The following is a 23,166-nucleotide window of genomic DNA, read 5'->3' on the forward strand; positions in this document are numbered from 1 at the left end:
ATGAATCAAACATAACTTTCCTATGTACATGTATGAGTACACAACCAGTGAAACTCCACATCATGTTCAACCACAAGAATGGGATCCTAATTAGAATAAGTTATACTCCATGTATATATATCAAAATACACTCTATTGTCATATATATCTAAAAAGAACAAATTAAAAAAATAAAAAAAGAGGTAAGGGGAATAAAAGAAGAATTTATTTTCCAAGACCATGACAGTTCAGTTCAGTCTAAAATACTGAAGCAGAACAAAAAAAGGAATGGGGCAATGGAGGAATCCATAGAAAGAGGAATCCGTAAGTGTGGGGAACTTGAATGCGGAAGGGACTTGTGTGTCAAAAACATATAGCTGAGGTAGACAAACTGTCACAATGGGCCAAATTAAAATCTTTTTTTGAAAATAAAAAATTTTGGTCCACATCTTACTCATTTATTTCCATGTTTTCTACTGCTGCTTTTTTGCTATAAAGGCAGAGTTGAATACTTGCAACAGAAACCGTATGATCTATATACACTATGGTATTTACCATCTAGTCTTTTATAATTATCAACCCCTGATTTTTCAGAGTGTAGCATTGATATGACACGGTCTGTTTCTCCACATTTATGGAGAAAATATATTCCCATATCACTTGGAAAGGGTTTTAAACTTAAATTTTGAGGAAGAAAAGATTGGTGGGGTACATAGAAGCAAATAAAGTAAATCAGTGTTAGAAGGCAAATGAAGAAATCAAAGAAAGGAATGATGATAAGGACAATTTAGTGGAAATTAAGATAGATGAGAAGATTTTAATTGCATTTAGCAATAGAATCAACAGGACTTGATTCTTAAATATAGTTTGGGAGGGTAATGAGGAAGAGGAATAATACCTCGGTTTCTGGCATCAGCAACAGGGTTAATAGTAGGATCATTTTCTAAAATAATAACTGAAGGAAATCTGGGTTTAAGGAAGAGCTCATGAATTCTGTTTTGACATATTGGATTTAAAATACCTGTAGCAATTCAAGGAGACTATTATTTAATAATTCCGACTAAAAGTTCTTTAAAAGGACCAGATTAACATTCATTAAAATCAGTTTTCAGCTGTTGGTAGAAGTGACTTATTCTTTCTGGCATTGTTTTCTGATCTGAGACACAGGTAACTAACAGGAGGGATAGAGAACGGTTGATAGAAGTCTAGGTCATGTTTAGTGAATGACAGAGAAATATTTTGGTAGGAACTAGTAGATTATAAAAATGATCTTGTATTTATTAAGCTTTACTATAGAACCAGTGCTCTGCAGAGCATATTTAATATGTTAGGTCATTTAATCAGTAGGCTTAGAAATCAGGCAATACTTCCCCATTCAACATTCTTCACTTCGTTAACTATTGTATTATGTTATGGTTTGGATGTGAGGTGTCCCCCAAAAGCTCATGTGTGAGACAATGCAGAGAAAAGACGATTGGGTTACAAGAGCCTTAACCCGATCAATGGATTAATTACTGAATGATATTAATTGAGAGGTAACTGAAGGCAGCTGGGGTGCTGCTGGAGGAGGTGGGGCTTTGGGGGTATGACTTTGGGGTATATATTTGTATCTGGCAAGTGGAGATCTCTCTCTCTGTTTTCTGATCATCATACAAGCCGCCTCCCTCCACCATACTTTTCCACCATGATGTTTAGCCTCACCTTGAGCCCCAAGGAACGGAGCCTGCAGTCTATGGATTGAGACCTTTGAAACTGTGAGCCCTCAAAGAAACTTGTCCTTCTCTGCAGTTGTTCTGGTCGGGTTCTTATTCACAGCAGCAAAAAAAATTCTGGATAAACCATATCATTCATCACAGAGTTTAATATCATTTCCTCAGAGTCTTTTTAATCCACCACACAATAATCACTCGTTCTGCCTTTAACTTAAAAGGCACCATGTTCCCCTTCCCCTTTTGTTATAAGCATCTGTTTGTCATTACTTACTCTATGCCTATTATCTCTGTCAGGTTAGTCTAGGTTATGCTGCTATAATAAACATCCACCAAATATCGCAATGTTTTTTTCTCACACATATTCAAAGTGGATCAGCAAGAATTTGTTCCTATTCAAGGTGGTTACTCAGGGATTGATGCTGACAAAATCTCTAATGGTTTATGATAGTACTGCTATCTCAACATGTTTTGTTATGATTGCTGTAATGGAGAAGGTGAAGACTGGAGAGTTGAGCACTGGCAAATAAATGCTTCCACATGGAAGGGACACACTCACATTTTATTTGGACAAAGCAAGTAACATGACAAAAATATAACTTTAAAAAGGCAAATGCAATTTTCTAATTTGCCCAAAAATAGAGAAAACAGATATTAGTAAATAATAATAACCCCTACAATGTCAACTTTCCCATTGGACTGTAAGACTATGTATATATTGTTCATCTTAGTATTCACTAATACATTGACTAGTAGATACCTCCAAATTATTATTAAATAAATGAAAATGGTGCTAGGTGTGGTGGTGCAGGTGTGTAATTCCAGCAACTTGGGAGGCTGAGGCAGGGAGAATTGCAAGTTCAAAGCCAGCCTCAGCAACTTAGGGAGGCCCTAAGCAATTTAGAGAGATCCTGCCTCAAAAAATAAAATAAAAAGAGCTGGGGATAGGGCTCAGTGGTTAAGCAACCCTGGGTTCAATCTGCAGTACAATAAATAAATAAATAGGAAAAACCAGTATACAGATCCCAGCCTAACTATCTCCAAAAGTCATGTTGTTTCCACTCCACCATGTTAAACCACACATATACATTGTACTGGTTTATTTCCATTCCTACAAGTTTGCTAATATGCAGTTGGCTTCCCATAAAGACTTTTTTGGGGGTGTTGAGCATTTTCTTCCCAAAGGTAGATATATTAATTATTATGTAGTGGGAGAAACATTCATTTTTTTGCTCTTTGAATGTTTTAATTTAACAGGTGATCTGAGATTAGATTTTCAGTATAATAACCTGAATACACATTATGCAAGATTTTAAAAATGAGATAAAATACACAAAATATATATGAATTACAGCAAAGCCCACATAAAGAAAATGATATCTTGTCAGGGATTCTGAATGAGCTCAGAGGCTAGACTCTCTGAATAATGTCTTACTTTAATTTATTAGATCGGTGAAATAATATTACAGATTAACATATTTTACAATTATTTTTTTACCATTTATTTTAGCATTAGCTATTTGCCAGGTGTTTTCAGTTGCTAGTTGTATGAACTTCCAAGCACAAATTTCCTTTTCTAATTTGTTCAAACAATCCTTTGGCAAGGATTTCATTATGACCAGATGAAGTAAGGTTAAAAATTGTGGAAAGGAGCCTAAAGCCAAAACAAGAGTGGTCTTGTATGATATGATATGGAACATATATTTTGTCATGATTCACAAAGATTGTAAGCATGATAGTAATAATCTAAAATAATTTGTGTTATGTAAAGATGACCCTAATGTGTGTGTTTGTAAAGAAGTCTTAGAGGCAGGTAAGGATAAAATCATAAGCGAACAGGCGGTTTATTCACTAATGTGGGAAGAAATTAAAAGAAACAAACAAAGGCATAGGGAGTGGGTTGGAGGGAATGAATGAATCGAAGTGATGTTACCATGTTGTGAAATATTGTCTAATTGGGCTCAAATTTTACTTCCTTTAAATAATATTACATGTATACACACATCTTATGGCTTTGTTTCTCTGTCACTTTGACTTTAGACTTGGTCATATGACTTGTTTGGCTGATAGAATATTAATGTGTGTGTTATGAGCTGAGCCTTGGCATGTACGTGCACTATTTGGTTGGCTTTCTTGGGCTCCTATGATCTTCTATGAGAAGAACTACTTTTCAGGCAATTGCTGTCCCTTTGGTTTTGGCCTCAGAATGAACACAGGTGCAAGAGACCTAGCCAAGCCTTCATTCACAGCCTAAAACAGAGTTGTCAAAAAACATGGCAGACTTGTGACTATGAGAATACATGTTTATTGTTGGATGCTACTGAGTTTTGGAATGGCTTATTATGCAGCATTATGGTAATAATAAATTACTAAGACAAATGTAGCTATGCTAGATCTCAGTGAAAGACTGAATATCTGAAGAAGATGTAGGGATTAATGCTGATACCAGAATTTTAGCATGAGTAACTGAGAATATGGTGGTGATATTCTCCCAGGAGGAAGGAAAAGAGGAAAAGCAGAGTGATAAGGTGAGTTTCATTTAGGGCAGTTTTCATATGAAATACCTGACAGATGTATCCTGTAAGTGGATGAATCCTATAAAGAATCTACCTAGAACCTCAGTATAGAAGGATTAATTAAGCAAGGCCTTTAGGCAGTAAAGGCCCTTGTATCAAAGGATGTTTATTTGTTGAATGCACCTTATAGGACATGGTTTATGAAAATTCTGGAAATTTTGAGTTGAGAGATATTAGCATTTAGGTGGAGGTCAAGATGAGAATGTTTTCAAGGAGAGATTTTGTGATGAAAACAGAAGAGAAACACAGAGAGAACTTTGAGGATATTAATGTCAAAGGATATTGGCTCCAAAGTGGGAGACCACAAGACAATAAGAGCCAGAAAAATGGGAGGAAATCTGCTGGTGAGCAGAATTCCAGAAACATCTTCAGAGAGAATTTCAAGCAAAAAAAGGTAGTCAACCATTTCAAATGCTCTGAAGTAGGATAAGGATCAAAAAGTACATTCAGTTAAAATGACTATCATGTAACAGGTGTCATTAAAAAAAGAAATATATATATTTTGGTACCAGGGATCGAACTCAGGGACACTCAACCACTGAGCCGCATCCTCAGTCCTATTTTGTATTTTATTTAGAGACAGGGTCTCACTGACCTACTTAGTGCCTCGCTTTTGCTGAGGCTGACTTTGAACTAGTGATCCTCCTGTCTCAGTCTCCTGAGCTGCTGGGATTATACACATACACCACTGTGCCCAATATATTTAAAAATATTTATGATTAACTTAAACTTGCTCAAAACTCAACTAGAACTTTCATTTAGAATTTGACAAACCCCATCTCAAAAGAACATGTATAGCAAATAGCTGACAAATATTGAAAAAGATCACTGAGAAATTTTTCTTACTACATTTTTGAAATGTATTTTAAATATATAATTATTAAAACAGTATTATATTAGTTCCAAATAAGCACATCAATGAAATGGACTTGTGTAAAAATTTTTTGTTAAGATGGAGAAATGGTTGCTCTCACAAAGTTATATGTAAAATGTACAACTCAAGGTACAGATCAATCCTTGATAGTAGAATAATACTTAATACATGGTATATTTGCAAAGCATTTTTTTTTAAAAATGGGCAAATTTGTTTCATTGCATTTTATTGTAATTATGTAATATGTTATTGCCAGGAATGTATATTTTTATGATTTTATTAAAGCATTATAGCTATAAATAACAGTATAATTCATTTTTATTTAATCACATATGCATGGAATATAATTTGCTCTATTTCAGTCCCCAGTATGTCTTACTTCCCATCCCTCTCTCCCCATCCTGTTCCTCCTCCTCTACTCCACTAGCCTTCCCCATGTTTACTTATTGTTTTTATAAATTTGTACTTTATAGGTATACATAAAGGTGGAATTCACCATGGCACATTCATACATGCACAGGGCATAATTTGGCCAACTTCATTCCACAGTTCCTTCCCTTTTTTATCCCCCATTTCACCTCCATTCCACTGATTTCCTTTTCATTTTTATGGTGTCTCCCACCCTTTCCTCCCTTATTTTGCTCTAGCTTGTATATATAAGAGAAAAAAATTGACTCTTGACTTTTTGGGTCTGGCTTATTTCACTTAGTATGATGTTCTCCAGTTTAATCCATTTTCCAGCAAATGCCATAATTTCACTCTTTATTTCTGAATAAAATTCCATAGAGTATATATGCAACATTTTATTTATATATTCATTTGTTGAAGGACATCTGTGCTGATTCTCTAATTTGACTATTGTAGTTGAGCTGCAATAAACATCAATGTGCCCTTATCCCTATAGTATGCTGATTTTAGATCTTTTGAATATATACCAAGGAATGTGATAGCTGGGTCATATGGTGGTTCCATTCCAATTTTTTTGAGGAATCTCCATACTGCTTCTTATAGTGGCTTTACCAATTTGCAGTCCCACCAACAATGTATGAGTGTACCTTTTCCCCAACATCCTCACCAGCATTTATTATCATTTGTATTCTTGATGATTGCCATTTTCACTGGGGTGAGAAGAAATCTCAATGTGGTTTTGATTTGCATTCTCATAACTTCTAGGAATATTTGACATTTTTTATATATTCGTTGGCTATTTGTAAGAAATGTATTTATTTCTAAAACAAGTGTATCAAATTATTAACATTGGTTCTGACAATGGTTAATTATTATCTTTGTGTGATAGAAATATGGGGGATAGTGTAATTTATGCACTAAACATAAACAAAATTCCAAATATACTGCAGTGGACATATATCACTTTGGTTAAAAGTAAACTTTGCATTTTTAAAATGTCCATTGGATCTATCACCTACAAGATCCATGGTGATGGTGGTGAATGTAGTTTCAGTGGAGAGGATGGACAGATTAAAATGTGCTATAGAGTGGGAAAAATTCGTGAGTTGATAGGTAAGTGTTAAATACTGATTTAATGTACCTTGGATATCTGGTTAAAAAGTAAATCTAAAATTTGATGGAGCCATCAAGAGTAAATTAAGTAATAAACCATTTATCTCAAGATTTTAGCTGGAACCTCACAGTAGAGGAGGTAATTAAGCAAGATATTTTGAGCAGCTAATGTTCCTATATCAAAATAAATGCATTCTACTCATGGCAATCATTAAAATCATCCAGAAGAAACTCTTGATGGTAATTTGATATATTTGTTTAAAAAAATCGGTTATCTGGATTCATCCCTTGACCATTTAGTAGCAGGCAAATGGGAAAAAACTGTTGAGAAGCATAAAGTTAGTTGAACAGTGAGGAGAAAAAGAAACCTCACTCCAGTTGCCATTCTAAGAGAAAATGGAATTAATAATTTCAGGATTATTAATTTTTAAAATTAATTTTATGAATTAAATTAAGTTTACCATTAAATTTAATTAATTTTATGTATTAGAGCATTATAGTTACATGTAGTAGTTGGGTTCATTTTGACAAAAACATACATGCATGAAATTTAATTTCAATTCCCGTGCCCCTTTCTTTCCCTTCCCTCCTCCCTTTCCCTATCCTTATTCCTCTCCTCTCTTATCTCCCTTTTGCTCATTTATTTCTTTTTGACTGGTACTTTCTACATATACAAAAAGGTGCAATTCCCTTTGGTATATCCATATATGCATAAAATGGGATTTTGTTAAATTCATGCCATATTTTTTCTCCTTTCCTGTCCTTCGTTCCTCCCTCTTGATCCACTTCTACTCCATTGATCTCCCCTATATCTTTGTGATGTTGATCCCCTATTCCACCTTCTTCCTTGACTTTTCTCTAGTTTCCACATATGAGAGAAAACATTCATACTTTGATTTCCTGAGTCTGGCTCATTTCACTTAGGATGAAGTTCTCCATTTGCATCCGTTCACCTGCAAATTCCATAATTCTATTCATAACATAGAAGAAGGAGATCAAGAGTCAGAGTAGAGGGATGGGCAGGGGAGGCAATTCAGACTAACTTCTCAGAAAATGATGTCATGTGCATATATAAATATACGACAGGGAACTTCGCCTTTATGCATAGGCAGAAAGAACGGATCAAATATAAATTAATAGATGAGTGAAAGAAATTCTAGTGGAGGAGAAGAAGGTGAATGGGAGAGGAGAAGGAGAACAGGATGGAAAAGGGGGAGGATCATGAACTGAAATTGATTTACCTGCATTTATGTGTTTGTTGGGATTAACACAAGTACTATGCATAACTATAAAGCTCCAATTAAAAAAAGTATGGCATTCTAGAACCAGACACCTGGTGTTTGATTCCTGGCTCTACCATTACTAGCCATGTGATCTGAGGTAAATTATATAACTTCTCAGGGTCTTTTTTTCTCATCTGTAATGTTGCAATAAGAACAGTTCCTAACTATAAATCATTTTGAGAATTAGATTTAAGGCATTCAGAACTTTTTCCACAAATTCATAAACACTATGTACATGTTAGCTATCATTTTATTATCAAAAACTTTTTGATGAGTTTTCATTTTGTATGTTGAGGAAATAATTGGCCTTTAATGCAGAGTTCTCTATAATAGACGTTATAGAGAACTTTAATATTTGAAAAACCAAATTATAGAAATAACTTTCTGACAGAGCATAGTCCCTAAAACACCATAGAATAATTTCTTTTAAGTCAATAAAAGTATTAATGTTTGAGAAGTTCAGTCCAATCAAAAAAATTACTGGCCTTATTTTTTTTGTTACCCATTTGTTTAAGATAAATGAAGTGTTTCATAGCATGACAAAAAAATAAATCGTAGGAAGTGGCTACTCCATTGTTAGTAGGTAGATTTTTCTTAGATTCAAAGAAGGTGAGAAAATAGCCTTTTATTGTCAAACCCAAACTTAATTTTTAACTGGTGGGATAGCTAATACAAATTACTCCCAACTACATTTATCTATCCAACTGTAAAATTGGGGTAATAAATACAATCATAAGAGGGAAATGAAGTGCTTTAACAGTCTTTTTTATTGGTAGTAAATAGTTAAGCAATGAAGATCAGAGAAACTTACCTTAGACCACATCTTGGACTAAGTAAGATACAGGAATAATTTGTATCCTCAATGTACTTTTTTACAAATCTCAGAAAAATCTGATTATCTCTTCTGAGAGTAAAATTTTTGTTGTTGTGCTGGGGATTGAAGCCAGGAGCACTCTACCACTGAGCTATATCCCCAGAAATTTTTATTCTTTATTCTGTGATAGACTCTCACTAAGTTGTGAGGCTGGTCTCAAACTTGTGATTCTCCTGCTTCAGCTTCCTGAGTTGTTGAAATTATGGGGGAAAGCCACTATACTGGGTTTTAAAGAGTAATATTAAAGATGATTTTGGATATGTTGGCAGTGCTGCATAATCAAATCATTTTATTCTTTTTCATTTTATAATTTTAGGTAATTTTAAAATTAATTTTCTAAGCTGGGATTTTTGTATCATAGTTACTGGCCTCATAAGAGACTACCTTTTATTTATAAAATATTTTGAATTTATGATTAAATGTGTGAATCGGGGCTAGTTACACTTCTTTTATTTTGTATTCATGTAGCTTTTGGAATTTGACATTATGTTTTTTCAAATATATATATATATATATATATATATATGGCATATTTTCCTGCTTGACTCTCTTGCTATGCCCTATGTAAATTGACATTTAATTTGCCTATTATTGGCTAGAAACAATAACACAAAATCTCAATTATATACTGAGATAAGATATATTTCCTAATTCAGTCATATAGTGAGATGAAATCTTAGTGTAGTTTTGACTTGCATTTCTCTGACTGTTAGAGATGTTGACTATTTTTTCATATATTTGTTAGCCATTTGTGTTTCTTCTTTTGAGATATTTTAATTTAGTTCTTCTGCCATTTGTCAAGTTTGTACCTGAAAGGCTCATGTGTTGAAAGTTTGGTTCCCAGTGCACCAATATTCAAAGGTTGGGCTTTTGAAAAGTCCTTGGATCATGAGGGCTCTAACCTCATCTGGATTAATACACTGATGGATTCAATAACTGAGTGGAATATTGGGGTTAGTGAAAACAGTAGGAGGTAGAACCTAGGTGAAGCGAGTGAGAGTATGCCACTGGAGACTATATCCTGTCACCATCCTTATGCCCACAACATGAATCAGGTACCTTGCCATTTCCTTTTCTTTTGTTAGAGTTCCCCGCAGAATGTATTCAATAGGGGTTTCAAGATGTCGGACTAGAGGGTGGCTGCATTGCATGTTGCTCCAGGACTCAGGATTCAAAAGAGGAGATATTGAGAGACTTAGGACCAACTCAAAGCCGCCGGGTGAGTCTCAAAGCCGTTGGGGAGGCATCCCGGATGGGGCGGTAGTCCCGGAAGGCAGGGAACTTTGTGAAGTAGAGTTGCCCAACAAGACATCCCTCCCCCTGCTGTAGCAGTGAACTCGGACAACTGGGACCATCATAGAGGAGGCCGCTCAGCACAGCGCAGGGACTCGGAGCAACCACTGGGGCTCCAGGCGGCTGCCCAGAGGAGGAGCTGTGAGGAGAGCTGTTTGGACTCAGAGCAACCACCCCTGAACACTGGGGCCTGCCTGGAGGAGGAGGAGGAGGAGCATGGCGGTAGCTTGGACTCGGAGTGACTGTGCCAGAGTTCCGGGCGGCTGCCCAGAGGAGGAGGCATGCAGCGGGTCGCTTGGACTCAGAGCTACCGCTCCTGAAAACCCAGGCAGCTGCCCGGAGGAGGAGGAGGAGCGCAGTGGGTCACTTGGACTCAGAGTGATACACCAGGGCTACGGGCGGTTGTCAGGAGGAGGAGGTGCGCAGTGAGTTGCTTGGACTACTAGTGACTGCACCAGAACACCAGGCGGCTGCCTGGAGGAAGAGGCGTGTGGTGGGCTTCTGGGGCTCGGAGCGACTGTACGGGGCTCCAGGTGGCTGCTCAGAGAAGGGGCCGCATAGCCAGGTGATAGGTGCAGAGCAGGGTCCCAGGATCTAGGAGGCTTCTTGGTGGAAGAGCCGCACAGAGACACGCTTAGGGCGGAGCGAAGGTTCCAGAACTGCGGGCAGATTCTCTGAGGAGAGGCAGCCTAAGGAGACTCATCTGCGAAGGGTCAGGCTCCCAGGCCCAGGAGGTAGGGCCGGGCCCCTGGGAATGTTGCAGAGGAAGGCAGCCCAGCCCAGGCAGTAACTGTGGATTGAGGGGAACCTCTAGGAGGGGAACTGACCAGTGAGACCTCCCCACTGGGTGAGTCTTCCCTGCCGGGTGAGGTTTTCCCACAAGGACAGTAAAACCAGAGACACAGGCCCAAACAGGCCTTGCCTCAGCTCAAAGCCTAGTTCCCCATTGGATGACCATTGGTCAACAAGTGGAGGCACCTCTGCCCACTAGCAGGGAATATACCACCCCTGAAGGCCACCACCCCTAGAGAGGCAGCTTCCGTGTGGAGCACCGCATTATCAACTTCCTCCAAGACTTCAGGCTACTGAAGGCTAAGAGGGGATATACTAGAAATCTTCAGGGACATTATGAATCAATAGAGGAAATCGGCAATATGTCAGCGGTCCACTGATACCTGAACAACATGAGAAAACAAGGAAAGAAAATGCCCCAAACAAATCTAGATGTTACATCAATAAAACACAATGACAGCATGGCAGAAGAAATGACAGAAAGGGAGTTCAGAATGTACATAATTAAAATGATCAGGGAAGCAAATGATGAGATTGAAGAGCAAATGCAGGCATTAAATGATCGCACCAATTGACAGTTAAAAGAGCAAATACAGGAAGCAAAAGATCATTTCAATAAAGAGTTAGAGATATTGAAAAAATAAAACCAAACAGAAATCCTTGAAATGAAGGAAACAATAAACCAAATTAAGAGCTCCATAGAAAGCATAATCAATAGGATAGAACCCTGGAAGACAGAACCTCAGATATTGAAGGCAAAATATTTAACCTTGAAAACAAAGTTGAACAAACAGAGAAGATGATAAGAAATGATGAACAGAATCTCCAAGAACTATGGGATATCATGAAAAGACCAAATTTAAGAATTATTGGGATTGAGGAATGCTTAGAGAAACAAACCAAAGGAATGAACAATCTATTCAATGAAATAATATCAGAAAATTTCCCAAATCTGAAGAATGAAATGGAAAATCAAGTACAAGAAGCTTATAGGACTCCAAATACAGAAAATTACAACAGAGCCACACCAAGGCATATTATTATGAAAATACATAACATACAAAATAAAGACAGAATTTTAAAGGCTGTGAGAGAAAAGAACCAAATTACATTCAGGGGGAAACCAATATGGATATCAGCAGATTTTTCAATCCAGACCCTAAAAGCTAGAAGGGCCTGGAACAACATTTTTCAAGCCCTGAAAGAAAATGGATGCCAACCAAGAAGGTTACACCCAGCAAAACTTATCTTCAAATTTGACGATGAAATAAAATCCTTCCATGATAAACAAAAGCTAAAAGAATTTACAAAAAGAAAGCCAGCATTACAGAACATTCTCAGCAAAATATTCCATGAGGAAGAGATGAAAAACAAAGAAGCAAATCAGCAAAGGGAGGATTTATCCGAAAGGAATTGTCAAATAAAGGAGGAACCAAGTCGTCTAAAAAAAATAAATAAATAAAATAAAAAAATGAGCCAAATGACCGGGAATACAAATCATATCTCAATAATAACCCTGAATATTAATGGCCCGAACTCATCAATCAAAAGACATAGACTGGCAGATTGGATTAAAAAGAAAGATTCAACAATATGTTGCCTGCAAGAGATTCACCTCATAGAAAAAGATACCCATAGACTAGAGGTGAAAGGATGGGGAAAAATATACCATTTACATGGACTCAGCAAAAAAGCTGGAGTATCCATCCTCATTTCCGATAATGTGGACCTCAAGCCAAAGTTAGTCAGAAGGGATAAAGAAGGCCATTTCATACTGCTTAAGGGAAGCATAAATCAGCAAGATATAACAATCATAAACATCTATGTCCCAAACAGTGGCTCATCCATGTATGTCAAACAAATCCTTCTCAATTTCAGAAACCAAATAGACCATAACACAATAACACTAGGTGATTTTAACATGCCTCTCATACCACTGGACAGATCTTCCAAATAAAAATTGAACAAAGAAACCATAGATCTCAATAACACAATCAATAATTTAGACTTAACGGACATTCATAGAATATACCATCCAACCAAGAGCGAATACACTTTCTTCTCAGCAGCACATGGATCCTTCTCTAAAATAGACCATATATTATGCCACAAAGCTAATGTTAGCAAGTACAAGAAGATAGAGACACTACCTTGAATTCTATCAGATCATAATGGATTGAAGTTAGAAATAAACGAAGGAGTGAAAAACAGAAACTACTCCAACACCTGAAGATTAAACAGTATGCTATTATATGATGAATGGATAACAGAAGATATTAGGAAGGAAATTTAAAAATTCTTAGTGGTAAATGAGAATGAAGAAACATCATACCAAAATCTCTGGGACACTATGAAAGCAGTACTTAGAGAAAAATTTATTTCATGGAGCACATTCAATAAAAGAAGTAAAACTCAACAAATAAACGACCTAACACTACAGCTCAAAGCCCTAGAAAAAGAAGAGCAGACCAACACCAAAAGTAGTAGAAGACAGGAAATAGTTAAACTCAGAGCTGAAATCAATGAAATTGAAACAAAAGAAACAATACAAAAAATTGACAAAATAAATAGTTGGTTCTTCGAAAAAATAAACAAAATTGATAAACCTTTAGCCACACTAACAAAGAGAAGATGAGAGAAAACCCAAATCACTAAAATTCGGAATGAACAAGGAAATATCACAACAGACACGATTGAAATACAAAACATAATTAGAAGCTATTTTGAAAATCTCTACTTCAACAAAATAGAAAATTTCAGAGACATCAACAGGTTTCTAGAGACATATGAATTGCCTAAACTGAATGAAGAGGACATACACAATTTAAATAGACCAATTTCAAGTAATGAAATAAAAGAAGTCATCAAAAGCCTACCAACAAAGAAAAGTCCAGGACCAAATGGTTTCTCAGCCGAGTTCTACAAAACCTTTGAAGAAGAGCTCATTCCAATACTTCTCAAAGAATTCCATAAAATAGAAGAGGAGGGAACCCTCCCAAACTCATTCTATGAAGCCAATATTACCCTGATACCTAAACCAGACAGAGACACAACGAGGAAAGAACATTTCAGACCAATATCCTTAATGAACATCGATGCAAAAATTCTCAACAAACTTTTAGCAAATCGCATACAAAAACATATTAAAAAGATAGTGCACCATGATCAAGTGAGTTTCATCCCAGGGATGCAAGGTTGGTTCAACATCTGGAAATCAATAAATGGAATTCACCATATCAATAGACTTAAAGTCAAGAATCACATGATTATTTCAATAGATGCAGAAAAAGCATTTGATAAAATACAGCACCCCTTCATGCTCAAAACACTAGAAAAAATAGGGATAGTGGGAACATTCCTTAACATTGTAAAGGCCATCTATGCTAAGCCCATGGCTAATATCATTCTAAATGGTGAAAAACTGAAAGCATTCTCCCTAAAAACTGGAACAAGGCAGTGATGCCCTCTTTCACCACTTCTATTGAATATTGTTCTTGAGACTCTAGCCAGAGTAATTAGACAAACCAAAGAAATTAAAGGGGTACGAATTGGAAAAGAAGAACTCAAACTATCCCTGTTCACTGATGACATGATGATATATTTAGAGGAACCTGGAAATTCCACCAGAAAACTCTTAGAACTCATAAGTGAATTCAGTAAAGTAGCAGGTTACAAGATCAATGCCCATAAATCCAACGCATTTTTATACATAAGTGATGAATCTTCAGAAAGAGAAATTAGGAAAACTACCCCATTCACAATAGCCTCGAAAAAAATAAAATACTTGGGAATCAATCTCACAAAAGAGGTGAAAGACCTCCACAATGAGAACTACAGAACACTAAAGAAAGAAATTAAAGAAAACCTTAGAAGATGGAAAGATCTCCCATGTTCTTGGATAGGCAGAATTAATATTGTCAAAATGGCCATACTACCAAAAGTGCTATACAGATTCAATGCAATTCCAATTAAAATCCCAATGACGTACCTTACAGAAATAGAGCAAGCAATTATGAAATTCATCTGGAAGAATAAGAAACCCATTATAGCTAAAGCAATCCTCAGTAGAAAGAGCAAAGCAGGGGGTATCGCAATACCAGATCTTCAACTCTACTACACAGAAATAGTAACAAAAATGACATGGTATTGGTACCAAAATAGAAAGGTAGATCAATGGTATAGAACAGAGGACATGGACACAAACCCTAATAAATACAATTTTCTCATACTAGACAAAGGGGCCAAAAATATGCAATGGAGAAAAGATAGCCTCTTCAACAAATGGTGCTGGGAAAACTGGAAATCCGTATGCAACAGAATGAAACTAAACCCATATCTCTCACTGTGCACGAAACTAAACTCAAAATGGATTAAGGACCTCAGAATCAGACCAGAGACCCTGCAGATTATAGAAGAAAATGTAGGTCCAGATCTTCAACATGTCAGCTTAGGAGCAGACTTCCTCAACAGGACTCTCATAGCCTAAGAAATAAAAGCAAGAATCAATAACTGGGATAGATTCAAACTAAAAAGCTTTCTCTTAGCAAAGGAAACTATCAGCAATGTGAAGAGAGAGCCTACAGAGTGGGAGAATATCTTTGCCACTCATACTTCAGATAGAGCACTAATCTCCAGAATCTATAAAGAACTCAAAAAACTCTACACCAAGAATGCAAATAATCCAATTGACAAATTGTCTAAGGAAATGAACAGACTCTTCACAGAAGAAGATCTACAAGCAATCAACAAACATATGGAAAAACGTTCAACATCTCTAGTAATAAGAGAAATGCAAATCAAAACCACCCTAAGATTCCATCTCGCCCCAATTAGAATGGCGATTACCAAGAATATAAGCAACAACTGGTGTTGGCGAGGATGTGGGGAGAAAGGTACACTCATGCATTGCTGGTGGGGCTGCAAATTAGTGCAGCCAATCTGGAAAGCAGTATGGAGATTCCTCAGAAAGCTTGGAATGGAACCACCGTTTGACCCAGCTATCCCACTCCTTGGCCTATACCCAAAGGACTTAAAATCAGCATACTACAGAGATACAGCCACATCAATGTTCGTAGCTGCTCAATTCACTATAGCCAGATTGTGGAACCAACCTAGATGTCCTTCAATTGATGAATGGATAAAGAATCTGTGTATATATATACAGTGGAATATTACCCAGCCATAAAGAATGATAAAATTATGGCATTTGCAGGCAAATGGACGAAATTGGAGAATATCATGCTAAGTGAGATAAGCCAATGTCAAAAAACCAAAGGACGAATGATATCGCTGATGAGTGGATGATGACATATAATGGGGGGTGGGAGGGGTTCGTGTTAGGATTAGAGTTAGGGTTAGGGAGGGGGCAAGAATGGAGGAAGGAAGGACTGTATAGAGGGGAAAGAGGGGTGGGAGGGGTAGGGGGAATGGAAAAAATAACAGAATGAATCAAATAACATTACCCTATGTAAATTTATGATTACACAAATGGTACACGTTTACTCCATGTACAAACAGAGAAACAACATGTATCCCATTTGTTTACAATTAAGAAAATAATGTATTCAATAAATGTCTGATGGCTGGATAAATGGACAGGTCAAATTACTGAAATGTTTGGGCCTGCTCTCTGCTTCCTTGGATGGCTTTCTATCTCCATGGAAGAATCCGAAAGTGCTACACCTGCACACCTATCTTGAGAGTTATCCTGCCTTACACTAGGTAGCGGAAATTCTAAAGCAGGATGAATGTCTAGCACACCTCTGCTCCTTTCATTCACTCAGAGATTTTTCAAACTTATTCATATTAATTGTTCATACCTATACCAGATTTTCTTCCCCTTCTCCTTCTGGTTTGTTCTCTACCTTATGCTGATTCAGACCACTGACTGCCAGCTACCCTGACCTGTTTAGCCCATGATCTCTCTCAGACTCTGGAAAATGCTCTCTCCCCACAAATCCTCCTGATGCTCCTTCACTAACTGAAGCTGTTTTGTCTGGTACAATTTCCTGGCACTTGGTCATTCTGACAACATCCTATCCTCTCATGTAAAAGGAAATATTTTATTTACATCTTGGAGTATCAAGGCATGCCCAGAGGAATTTTGATACTCAAAGTATCACTTCAGAAATCTAACTTTATATGGGTGAAGGATTAAGTTAATTTTACTCCATCTAATTAGAAAACAGGGAAATATGAATTAAGGTACCAGTGACTTAATATTGTTGAACCCAAAGTTCAACCAAAAAAATTTTTAAATGTATAAAATAATATGCCTAAGAGAGTATATGGAATCTTCATAATTTAGTTTGTTGTAACAGAGTGGCATAGCAGGTAGTGATAAAATTTTAGCAACATTTATAAAATTGTAATCAATCCAACTTTTCTACTTTAACCTAATTTCTTTTTTGGTATGTCTTTCCTATAAGGAGCCATATACTTTTACCTGCAAAATCATGCTCTAAGAAATTAATGCTAGTCCTACAAATTCTATCAACGATTGGCAAAAAAAAAAAAACTTTTGTGTTCATCAGGAGATTGGTTAATTTCTGGCATATGCAGATCTTAGAATTCTATGAAGTTGCCAAAAAAGTGAGGTAGGTTTATGTGTGCTGTCACAGAAATGTCCTGCATTCACTTCATTAAGTGACAAGAACAAGTGGCAGAACAAAATATACATTTTTACCCAGTGTGTTAAAACTTGTTATTTTTATAGCACATCTGTGTATGAAAAAGCCTCATATCAGCTTTAAAATGACATATACAAGACTGTCAATTGTGATTAGCTTTGAAAGGGGGATGAATTTTGGAGGAATACTGTAATAGAGTAGCTTGTGGTTTACTGTATGAAAAATTTTTATAAGAAGAATATGTACACTTGTATAACTGTGTTATCAAAATATTTAGATAGGCCTAACAATAAAATAGTAGTTGTATATTACTCAGATAAAGTAACTGCTAATCGATGCAACAGGAAAAAACCAAAGGTTTGACTCCATGCCTAAATATGAATTTTCCATGTTCATTGCTGAATGGTAAAAAATAAATGGAAGTAATAGATTTTCTCTTATGTTTCTCAGTCCAGAGGTGACAAACACACTTGTGCCCACACTTGTGCTTCTGTGGCAAGAGTTATTCACATTACTCTTTCTAACTACAATTGGACGGGGAATGTGGTCTTCCCCTGAACCCAGGAAGATCAAGACACCATATAGATGAACACTTGCAGTCTCTCTTATAAAATGTTATGTGATACATGCAATTGGTTATAACTATAACCCTCTTTATTTATTGGAGGAGTTTCTAAAAAGCCAGATGTGTCATGAAATTTGCCAAATTTTCTAGTTTCCATTATGTAAGAGATATTTTTCAAATACAGAGTCATACCTAATTTTCAAAATGACCCTATAAATCTTTACATGGAGGGTTTGTCACTCAATAGTATCTTTCTGTATGATCATTTACATAAACTGCATGATTTAAGTAGATGGAGAATCTTCTCCTATCTTTTGGTGCAGGGTCAAAATCATAGCTCTGTATCACCTGACTTAACATATCTAAACATCTGAACAGTTAAATTAAGCATGCTGAAAAACTAGCATTTTTTTCCTGGTGGGAGATAAGGATAAGAGAAAATGAAATGGAAAGATGGCAAATTATTGTATTATTTATTTTTATTCAAAGCTAGCATGTCTTCCAAGAAACATTTTACACATCTGAGAACTTCAAGAAGGATATTTAGGGATTAAGCTTCACTAGATGTTTTATTACACAGTGATTTCCTTAGTCTTTCCTCATTTGTCTCTTAAAAGGGAGACTTTGGTTATTGACTACCTAAAATACATTCACTTACTAGTATATATGTTCAGTGGCCAGTCTCAAATAAAAGACTCCATTAAAATCCTCCTGCAAATATCAAGAAGGTTTCAAAAAAAAAAAAAAAAAAAAAAAAAAAAACCCTCTCTAGCCTTAGGGTTAGAAGCCAAGAATCAGTAGATTCCATGCCAAATCAAACTTTACTCAGCTTCAGATTTGAAAACACTTTGAAGGTGTGGTGGAAGTACCCAGAGGAATGAAGAGGACTGTAAACCTTACTGTCTGAAGTGAAAAGTTACATGGAAGGGTCTGCTGCTGACAGAAGGGGTTCATGGTGAGGGACAGGATCTCCAGGGAAATGGAACCCTCTATGGCAGGAAGAAGGCAGGGGAGTCAGGGCTTTCTGTTTCTCTGTGCTGGCTCCATAGGAAGACACACTGAAGAGGTGGCCAGAAGGTCAGTGTCAGTTTGGATACTGAGGAAGACTCAGGAGAAGGGTACTGTAAAGCAGGAAAGTGTTGAAATTGGACACTGGTGCTGGGACCTAGTCAGTCAGCTCTTGAGGAACCTTGAGGCAAAAGAAAGGAGGACCCCAGGCAAATGAACCACACAGATAGTTCTCATTTTTACCCTTTTTTTTTTTTAAAGTCCTGGTTTTTTGTACTTTGGCCACAGGATACATCTCATCAGTTCAGAAATATTGTGAAGGAGTGAGAAGAATTAAGAGACAGATTTGCCTTAGGTTGGGAAGAGTAAAACAGTGAATTCTGTTGGAATTCAGTCCTAAGGTCTGGTCCCATCTCTGCCACTTATCAGTCATGTAAAATGAAAATATTTTAAGTTCTTCATCTGTCAAGTGAGTCCAATAAACCCTATCTTATAGGATTGTTGGAAGATATGCAATGTATGTAACTTACAAATATTGTGTCTCTAATGAAGAAATCATCATTATGACTACATTTATTCTAGAAGAGACCACTTTACTCTCTGGGAAGTCTTTAACTAGAAATCAGAGAATATGCAGTGCTCTCATACAAAGAAACCCAAATTTGCCAAAAGGTCAATAAGCAAATAACACTAAAATTTCCCCAGTAGAGAAAACATGATTTAATATGGGGGCAGGGACTTCACCAGGATTCAACTCAAAGCTTGTAGTCTTCATGTCAAGGTCCAACAGTTCTCCTCCCTGCAAGAAGTCCTCTGTCAACAAAACATCTCTACTTTCATTTATTTTTTCTACCAATAAAATCTAGTCCTTACTTGGAGTTTTACCAAATCACACATAAGATAACCCAATGAATGGAATGCAGGCTCTGGATCCCCTAGTTTAGGGCAAAGAGTGCCAGTGCAATGGCTTCTTGCTATATCACCTCAAAAGAATGTTACAGAACTATTTAGGGAAGTCTCTTACCCCTTCCAGCAACAGTGCCACCCAGTAACAAGATTATCCCCCTTATTTATCAGAAACTCTCTGAAAACAATATTCATAAAACACTTGTTTGTGCATTGTGTTCAATGGCACTGGAACAGGAGTGCCATACTTCTGTCATTCCTACCCTAGGCAGAAATTCCTTCTGCTTTACAATCTCTAAGTAAGGTTAAAGATGTTTTTTCATTTCAGGGTTAGTCCCTCAACTATGGAGCTCACCATCTGAGGGTCTGGTACCTGCTCATGAGTAACACAATCTAATTTAGCCCAATATGGGGCTAACTTAAAAATGACCTCTCAACAAGTAGCTTGCAATGTCCTGAAACAAATTTTCTTGAATCAGGGAATTTACATTTCACTCTTCTCACCAGAAGTCCCCTTCCACCATCTTAACTCCGTCCTCTATTTGTTCTGTGTTGAGTGGATAATACCATATTCTTTATATAACAACGCCTCTGAAATGCTAAAAATGTATGGGGAAGGGAAGGATCTTGTTCTTAGCATAGTCTCTACTAGCACACAGCCTCCCAAAGAACAGATGCTCAATTCATGACGAAAATAAATGAGTCACTGAGCAAGGAATACAATGTATTATTTTTTAATTTTATCTGCATACTTGAATCAGTTAAAGACAACCAGGTATAGATCTTCCAATTTTACAAGAAGATAAAAAAGAGAGACAAAAGTGAATAAGGCAGACCAACAGTTGACAATGTTTTGTTTTGTTTACATCTATTTTAAGACTCCAATTACATTTCATGAGTTTTTCACACATTTCCAGGAAAATCACCATTCTGAAGGTGTTTTTTCTTGTTCTCTAACCCAAAAAAGATTTGATTTTTAAAATGTATTACAAAATACCAAAATTCTTGCACTAAAATCTTATAACAGCTATAAATGTGTGATTTCTATCATTCATAACCATTGACTCTAAATCTAAATAAATATTCTATTAAGAGAAAAATACTTGAAAATATTAATATATGACCTCTCTAGGACCATGTCAGTTTCTTGGTACTTATAAGGTGGGAAGCTCTCTGCTCAAAATATGAGTCTGCCTCTGATCTCACTAAGGGCAGGAGGAGCTGCCAACTGTGGCCTTAGAACATGCATGGACCTTGGTAGTAGTGCCATGCCTGGTTGCAACTTTGGCTTGGGCTCTCTCTTCCTCATCTCTCAAAGCCTCTTCATAATGGGATGGGAAGGCACTGGGGACAGTATCATTGACCTTGGCCAAAAACTCCAGGACTTTCATCTTGCTAGTTTCAGCAAAAGATCGGGGACCCCACAGGAATTGATAGTGTGGAGGATCACTACCAGGTACCTGCTGGTACTCCAGGTACTCCTCCTGCACCAAATCTTGGGTGATAAGCTTTCGGGGCTCACCAAAGATTATGTGCTTCTTCCCTTCATAGATCCCCAAGATATTCAGGAATTCCCAGATCTCCTCCTCAGAGGCAGAGTTGCCATTTAAGAAAATCACACCCAAGAGAGGCATCAGAAGCCCATTGTTCGGAAAGCCCAAGCCAGTCAAACTTGCATTGTTGGTGTCATCTAGCTTGGTGACAAGGGTATAGGAGTTACCACCAGGCTTGACTTCCTTCAGCTCAAGGCCAAAGACCAGCTCCATGCGCTCAGAGGCTTTCTTGAGGATCTCTGGGAAATGCTCCTTGAACCTTTTGTTGATAATCTTCAGCATCTCTCCCTTTGTAATGGGCTCTTTCATTTTATACTTGTACAGCAGGTACTGCATCAGCATCCCTGCCTTCCTGGTGAGAAGATCTCTCTGGGTGCTCTCAGGGGAGGGTGGGATCTTAGAGGTACTGGCACGTGCTGCCCCTCGGCTCTTGGCACCCTTACCAGACTTCTTGTGTGAAACACCTGCAGCCGCAGTGGTGGTGGGTGGAGATCCCTGAGACTTCTGGGGAAAGCCAGCAGCTGAGGTGCTGGGAATAGCATCACCATAAACAAGAGAGGAACAGGAGGGGGCCTCTCCTTCCTCAGCTGCCTGAGCATCCTTGTGACCCTGGGTCTCATCTCGGGCTTGGCGGCGCTTCTCACGAGCACGAAGCTTACTCTTTTGTCCACGGGGCATGATGGCTGTGGTCAGAAACAGCAGGCAGGAATATGGGCTGGAGAGCAGATGCTCTTGGGACCTGGAGGAGAGAGAATGACATCCTGTAAGCACTTTTAGCAGGACTTTAGATCATTCTGACTTATTTGAAGCAGTCTCTGCAGGTTTCCATAAGAACACTGCTGTAGAAACCCGCTTGGTTCCTGTTCTTGGCTCACCTGTTCCCTGAGAAACAAGTAGAGGAAGTTATGGTGTTTTAGGCTGAAACCTGCCAGCCTTCCCTGGTGCTGACTTAGAGACAGCAAGGGTTGACAATATGTTCTGTGTTCAAATGTCCTCTAAGTTCACACAGGATCATTATGTATGCTCTTTATCAGGGTCTGGCACCTCTTTCCTGTGCTGATCTGAAGCTCAAGCTCCCTTGTACTCATGAAAAGAAAATGTGGGTGTTTATCCTACTACCCCATCAAAAAGGCAGTGCTGATGTTCTGTGGAGGGTTTTCTCTTTCCTGTGTTCGTTGGCCCTCAATATTTGCTCAGAGTCATCATCTTGTCTACACCTAGAGTCTGGAGCCTTCCTTTCTACTGACTGGTGCTGCACCTTCAGATTCAGGCTCTTGCTTCCTTTAGATCTGGTACAAAGAAATAAGGAAGAGTTCAGTTGACAACTCTGCTCTAGGAGTTCAAGGGGTGAGTACTAGGATGGAGCCAGACTCTGTTGTTCCCTCTATTTGGGGTTGAGGGAGTGGTACCTTCAGTCCTCACCCATGTATCATACTTTGAATCCTGAGAGGGCCTAGGGCTCCCCTTTCCAGACCTGAGGATATCATAGAATAAGGTCCACACAACCCCTCCATCATACTTAATTGAGGATGTGAGGGTGGCTGTATCTGGTCACACTGCCCATATTCTCCACAGGCTAAAAGCTGTGGCTGGCAGGTTGAGGC

General features: G+C 37.6%; 1 protein-coding gene across 1 annotated transcript; it reads right to left on the minus strand.

Moving 5' to 3' along the window:
- Positions 1 to 21,214: 21,214 nt before the first annotated feature.
- LOC306651608 (melanoma-associated antigen B4-like) lies at positions 21,215 to 22,240 on the minus strand (the record flags this gene model as incomplete). The annotated part of the gene is made up of 1 exon (XM_079124258.1): positions 21,215 to 22,240. One exon carries the CDS (start codon positions 22,238 to 22,240, stop codon positions 21,215 to 21,217), a length of 1,026 nt encoding a protein of 341 aa, XP_078980384.1.
- Between the last annotated feature and the right edge of the window lie 926 nt (positions 22,241 to 23,166).

The sequence above is a fragment of the Sciurus vulgaris genome (assembly GCF_902686455.1).
Source record: "Sciurus vulgaris genome assembly, chromosome: X".
Taxonomy (NCBI): Eukaryota; Metazoa; Chordata; class Mammalia; order Rodentia; family Sciuridae; genus Sciurus; species Sciurus vulgaris.